Genomic DNA, 7053 nt, shown 5'->3' on the forward strand with positions numbered 1-7053 from the left:
GAATAAAACCTAGTCTTCTCTTCTCTTTTTACTCTCACTTTCTAATACACAATTCACTTCTTAAGTTTTTTTTTTCCTCCTCTTCCAACATATTTAACATGCAAGTCCAGAATATGGATTGCTTGTTTTATTGAAATAGAGTTAAATTTGTCACATTAAAACAATAAATGATTTTAACAAATGGCATATTAATGTTTTTAGTGTAAATTCATTCTAGGCTTTTTAATTATTTATTTATTTATTTATGAATTTGATTCAAATTAATTTGACTGAAATAATCATAAAAATGATAATTTATTATGTATATATAAAAATATATATTTAATATACAACGTGTCCCAACGTGTCGGAATTCTCTGTTTTTTGATAAACGACGTATCGGCGTGTCGTGTTGTGTCGTGTCGCGTGTCACATGTCAATATTAGTACTACTTAACTATTAGTTCTCTGTTCGTCGCTCAATTAAATAGACATCAAAATTGCACAAGTTATATATAAGACTTTCATGCGACCACGTCCGCAACCCCAACCAGTTTCTCAGTTTTGAACTTTCCTTCTTTCTCTGTTCGATCAGACAACAACGTTGCATTGCAATCCATTTCATGGTCGGGAACATGAGAAATCGGTCAAGGATGGTTCCTAAGTTTGTGGCGTTTTTCCTCCTGGTGATTCGACTTCAGACGCAAGTAGTAGTGTGCTCGTCGTCTTTGCACCAGCCCCTCGCACCGGCATTGTACGCATTTGGCGATTCGCTGTTCGACAGTGGCAACAACAACGCATTGCCCACCCTCGCCAAGTGCAATTACCTTCCTTATGGCGACGATTTTCCAAAAGGCGTCACCGGACGATTCACCAACGGGAGGACCGCCGCCGACTTCCTTGGTATGTATCGATATATTCTCGACTTTAATTTGCAAGGAAAATGACGCGCCTTGCAAATATCTCTTTTTACGAATCAAACATCATCGTGACTACATCTAATCACTCGGAACCGCTTTCATTTGCCCCTTTTTTCTCTTTGATTTTGACCAGCATTTTCTCCTTAACTTTTCTTGATTTGTTAGCTGAATTTCTGGGGTTGCCTTATCCACCGCCATTCCTGAGTTTTCGGATGTCAGGAGTGATCACCGGACTAAATTTCGCGTCCGGGGCATGTGGCATTCTTCCTGAGACAGGAAATGCCTTGGTATGAGCTCATTACCGTCCACTCCATATTTCATTGCGCGTTTGCTTCTGTTTTTTTTTTTTTTTTTTTTTAAATCAACGCATGTCTATTTCGGGTTTGTGCTAATTCATATTTGAATTGCTCCTAAATTCAGATTATAAACCAATCTCAAAATTGAAAAAAATTACACTTGTGGTCCATCGATTGATATTAGGGTTTTAGAACTTTGACCATACAAAATGATCCCAAAATTTTGTACAGATATAACAAAAATGAAAATAAAATATTGTCACGTGACAGGCTTATATTGAACTTTGGAAACGCATGATAGGGGAACCTTTTTTTTTTTTTCAGGGCAAATGCCTTAATTTGGATGACCAAGTGAGGTTATTTGAGAGTGCCGCCCTCCATGATTTACCAAGACTCTTCAAGAGCTCTGATGAGCTCTCTAGTTATTTGGCCAAGTCCATCTTTGCCTTCGCGATCGGCAGCAACGACTACCTCGGCAACTACCTCAATCCAGTGCTCTACAGCACGAGCAAAACCTATGAGCCTCAGCCATTCGCGAAGCTCCTCGTCGCTTCGCTTTCTCGGCAACTAGAGGTACTCCTTTGATTCTACCGACATGCTGATTTCATTACTGAATTTCCAGGAAAACATATACATGCATCCAAGTATATCTTAGGTTGACAGTAAGTCTCAACAGATATCGGGCAATATTATTGCAGAGATTATATAATGCGGGAGCGAGAAAGTTTGTTGTCTTTGAGATTGGCCCGATTGGTTGCATCCCAACGATCGCGAAGAAACCGAACCACGATGGAGTATGTGACGGAGGACCAAACTTGCTAGTTTCCTACTTCAATCAGATGCTTCAACCGATGCTACAAAACATGACTTCTAGTCTCGCCGGATCAATGTTCGTTCTCGGTCGAGCGAATGGGCTTGGCTATGACGCGGTAATCAATCCCTCCAGATATGGTACGCACTCAGCTCATCTGAATTGAGAAAGGCTTACTCGATCAATTAATTCATGATTTTTGGATCCATCGTAGCCATTGGATCATATGACACCAATTTTGGATCCAATGGCTGCTCTTGGATCCGATTGGCGCGTAGACCTGAGTCTTGATGGAATATTTTGACCATGTTGAAACAGGTTTGACGGACTCGAGAAACCCTTGCTGCACAGCGTGGGGGAACGGAACCTTAACATGCATTCCATTACTTACCCCGTGCCCCGACGTCGATAAACGCTTCTTTTGGGATGGATATCATCCGACTGAGGCCGTTAACTCGATCTTAGCTTCATTGTGTTTCAATGACACAAAAGTTTGCTCTCCGGTCAACATACAAGATCTCGTGCAGATTTGAGCATCTCATTTGATAAGTCCTATCTAAGGCTACTTTTCATCTTGGATTATCATCATTATCCGAAGGTCGTCCCTGGCATAATGTAAAGGACAGTGTAATTGTCCTGTGTTGTTCGCGAACGTACAATAATGTGGTCCCCATATGTATACTTCCACCCAAATTTCTCGAAAGTGAAGTTTTCAGATTTTTTTCTAAGTTATCACTATAATTGTTTACATGTTGTCTGCCTACAGAATTTTATTGTTCCATGCCTCAAAATACGGAATTTTTTTTATGCTGTTCAATTTTATTTTTTAAAACTATTGTGAGCCTGAGAAACTGTTAGTAAATAAAAATGTTTGGTGATTTCCTTTGCAGATAATTTGTCTAAAACTTATCAAATTTTTTTTTTTATTATTGTTTGCAAAATTACCTGTTCTATACTAACTTTCCTACTCTTATTTACATCACAAAATTTTGAATCTTATGTGAATTTCTCTATCTAAAATTCTATTATTCAAAGGGGATCAGTTCTCGGTTTGGTCTGGTCCTATTTAGGAATCAAGAACCACTAGACTGAGAAAGGGACCAGAAGGACATGTTCCCCATTTTTGGAACTAGGAATCAGATTGCTCAATTTTGGAATGGATCGATCGATCCTATTTGGTTTCCGGGTGATCCAATTGAATAGGTCAATGCCGAGCTTGTTATTATGGAGGTTTTCGGGGGAGGAACTTGGACCAGATGCCAAGGGAGACAAGGGTCTCAAAGATCTTGCGGGCGATGAAGCTGGACTTGTCGACGCCAGTGAAGTAGATGGTGCTAACGGCAGAGGAGGATTTGAGGAGGAGGGTCTGGGTGAAGCAGAGTGTCTGAGGGAGGTCAAGATTCGAGAAGAAGAAGTTGAAGTGGTTTTGCTGGGATTGGAAGAGGTTGGGGAGGGTGGATTCGTCGATGGCAGTGGTTGTGTTCTTTGCTTGAGCTAGGGGGGAATATGGAGTTGAAGGAGGGAGGTCTGCGGAGGAGAGGGGAGGGAGAGACCCTATTCTTCCTCCTCCTTCTTCAGAGGTTGAGAAAGAGATCTAAAGATTTCGTGTTTGGTCCGATCCAGTGGTTTGGTTCCTACTCTTAAATTGAAATCGAACCACTTGTCACTAATTCCAATTTACGGTATCAGGAACCAGACAACACCTCTAAGAACTGGCCAGTTCGGGTGGTTTTTATATTGCACACCCCCACTGTTTTTGAGAAATGAAATAGTGAAATCGCATTGTCTAACTATGCAATAATGACAAAAATATTTATAAGTCCAATTGGGGGATCGGTTTATACTTCTAAAATATTTGCTATTTACATTACGATGAAGCAAAAAATAAGTACATAGATTTTATTCCAGACTCCTTTCTTTTTTTTCCTTTTAAGAATGTCCTCAAGATCTTTCATGGCGAAAAAATGGGGGAGAGGATCGAGTGGGGCAGTTATCCCTTCTAGGCAAGCAATGCAACTGCCCTCTCTCGTTATGCGTGTGTGGGCCACCATTGTTACGCACTGTCTAACGCGTACTTGCGGTTTTTGCTGGTTTCTTTGCAGATTCTCCCGCGAATACCAGTGATCTCTGCCGTGCTTGCTTATTTCCCGAGCTTCGCGGCCTCTAGTAAATGTCCTCCGCACCTTCCGACTTTTTTTCGGCACCTTGAGAACTTATAATGTACGATTACGCGATAGAAGCAAGCAAAACACAGCTTAGTAAAAATATGCGTCTTGTGAATAATATTAAAGCACCTATTGTGCAATAAGAGCGCTTAACCAAACTTATGATGTTGTCTTGTTTCAACGGAAAGTCATAAGCACCTTTTAAGAAGCCTTAGCGAGTCTTTTCAAGTCTAGTAATCAATACATAAAAAATAACAATCAAATTGATAGACTTAAATGGAATGAAACCATAGGTACCCATTCGATACACTTGATGAAGTTGATAAATCAAATAAAAGCCCATTAATGTTTAGCCAATGGAACGAGATCGAGTTCAAAATTGGGTAACCAAACTGCTAGTCCATAAGCTACTCAACAATCCGTGTTGACCGAGTTAAATAATTGAAAAATGGGAGCAGTAGTTCGATTTGTCAGGTTTTTGTTTTGTTTTTGTAACCAGTAAAAAGGGGCGAATCGCATTCGGAATCATTACGGGTTGTTTTTTATTTTTATATTTTAATATTATGACTAATAATACTCGTTAACCACAACTTAAAGGAACACTTGTCGGCAGGGAATTTGCAAGATTATACTATGATCAAGCCATCATTTCTACATTGCTGCAAATTTTTTGGGTTTGATTTGTTTAGGATTTCACGTCTCAGGCACTATGGTGCCACAAGAGGTGGTGACCATGTAACGGACGCGGAAACATCGGGACATTATCGGTTGGTTTTGTTCCTCGAATCATGTTCTCCAAGAAGAAAATTTGGTTCGTAAGTTGCTATCCAGTGCCATGAGATATGCTAGATTAATGAGTCGATGATGGGTTGTTCTGCTGAGTTGTCTAGTCGATCCGATTCGTTGCCCTAGAGGATAATGTCCATGGTTCCGGGAAAGAATATTAGGGTTTTCAAGTAGTTTTATATGCTGTTATGCCCTAAAATTTAGAAAAACGTACAGAGAATATTGCGCAACTTCTTGTTGGGGTTCTTCATAGATTTAGATTTATATATATTTGATAATTCTTTAGCTTGACTAATGCTTGTGAAAGTAATACACAAATCGCTTCATTCACAAGTATTTAGAAAGGGTTTGTCCCCGGCATGGTTGGCATGACCTTTAGGGTTAATAAGAGTGGTAGATGTTGTGAATTGAACAGGCCATATGCTAAGTTTAAAGTTAATCCAATTGCTTGATCATTCTCCGTACTCCTTTTTTTCTTTATGAAGAATATGACCAAGGCAAGAAAAAGGTGGGAAGAATCGAGTGGAGCAGTTATCCCTCTCGAGCCTTTCAAGCAAGTAATGCAGTTGTTCTTTTTAAGCCACATAATTGAGTCTTACATCTATTATGAAATATTTCATTTAAGTTAATAACTATATAATATCACTCTTGAGATCCGAAGGTTCGATATTGATGAGTTCATCACAATTGACCTATATACTAGAAGCCCCAAACTGTTTTCCACAAGATGTAGCTTATTCCCAAAAGCATAAACAAGCTACAAGCCATCAGCTCCCAACACCTAGTTAAGTTGCGATTATGTGGAAAACAAACAACACGAAACACCCTTCATTATCCACGGAATACTTTCATTGATTTCATGAATAAAGTACGACACATGTTGAAAGCGGGCGAGAGCCAGAAATCATCAGATTGTTTACACTAAAGATAGACATATGATGAATACCTAATTCTTATGAAAAACATTCAAAAAGCCCTAACCCTATTGTACTTTTACCAATTCAATACTAAATATTTCAATTTTGTCAATTTAGTCATAAACTTTTTTACTTTTTGGTAATTGAGTCTATCCGACTAATTTTGGCCAGAATTTGTCGATGTGGACGTCCGCAATGCCATGTGGCATGTCTGGTACTGACGTGGACACATTCTTAATAATATTTTAATATTTCTTGAATTTTTTCTGAATTTTTTCTTTTTTTTTTTTTTTTTTTTTTTCTTTTTGGTATTCTTCTACCTTTTTCCGGTCGTTGGCCTCCAACTCTAGACGATGGTCAGCCACCAGCCATGGAAAGGGTGGGCTGGTCTTGCTTGCCACTGGCGAGGGGTGCCCTCACACAAGTGAGGGCTAGTCGAGCAAGACTCGGCTAGGGTTGTCCTCGCCTGGCTAGATCTAGTGAGGCCTTTCCTAGGCCAAGGTGGCCTCGCCAAATCTGGTCTTTGTGAGGGTAAGCCTCAGCAAGGCTCCTTGACAAGGGCTCCCTCGCCAAATTTGGCGAGGTCGCTTAGCGTAGGTGAGGGCTGGCCTCACTTAGTCTAGGAAAGGCCGACCCTTGTCGAGCCTTGCCTAGGTGAGGCCACCCCGTTGGGGTTGGCCCTCACCTAGCCGAGCCTTGCTTGTGGTGGGTGAGGCAAGCCCGCCCTACCATGGTCGGAGGTTAGGCACTAGCAAAAGGTAGAAGAAGAAAAAAAAAAAAAAAAAAAAAAAAAAAAATCAGAAAAAATAATTCAAAATTCAAAAAATATTAAAATATTACTAAAAATTATCCATGTTAATATCAATGGTACCACGTGATACTCTCGGCATCTACGTGAGTGAATTCCAGCCAAAGTTTGTTGAATGAACTCAATTAGTAAGAAGTAAAAATGTTTATGACTTAATTGACAAAATTAAAATGTTTAGAATTAAATTGATAAAAGCGCAATAAAGTTTATGACTTTTTAGATAATTTTTCCCCTAATTCTTACATGCAAAACCATTCACAAATGCTAAGTCAACTTAATGAGATTGTTTTCTCAGCTTTTTTTTTTTTTTTTTTTTTCTTTTTTGGTAAAATTCTTGGATATGCGTATTGCATCACTTTTAATGTTTTCGTT

At 39.4% G+C, this 7053-nt stretch overlaps 1 protein-coding gene across 1 annotated transcript; it reads left to right on the top strand.

Moving 5' to 3' along the window:
- Window positions 1-631: 631 nt before the first annotated feature.
- On the top strand, window positions 632-2578 carry LOC104420702 (GDSL esterase/lipase 7). The gene is made up of 5 exons (XM_010032495.3): window positions 632-881; window positions 1064-1185; window positions 1519-1767; window positions 1893-2145; window positions 2324-2578. Exons 1-5 carry the CDS (start codon window positions 632-634, stop codon window positions 2536-2538), a joined length of 1089 nt encoding a protein of 362 aa, XP_010030797.3. The 3' UTR covers window positions 2539-2578.
- The last annotated feature ends 4475 nt before the right edge of the window (window positions 2579-7053 follow it).

Source organism: Eucalyptus grandis, chromosome 9, assembly GCF_016545825.1.
Source record: "Eucalyptus grandis isolate ANBG69807.140 chromosome 9, ASM1654582v1, whole genome shotgun sequence".
Taxonomy (NCBI): Eukaryota; Viridiplantae; Streptophyta; class Magnoliopsida; order Myrtales; family Myrtaceae; genus Eucalyptus; species Eucalyptus grandis.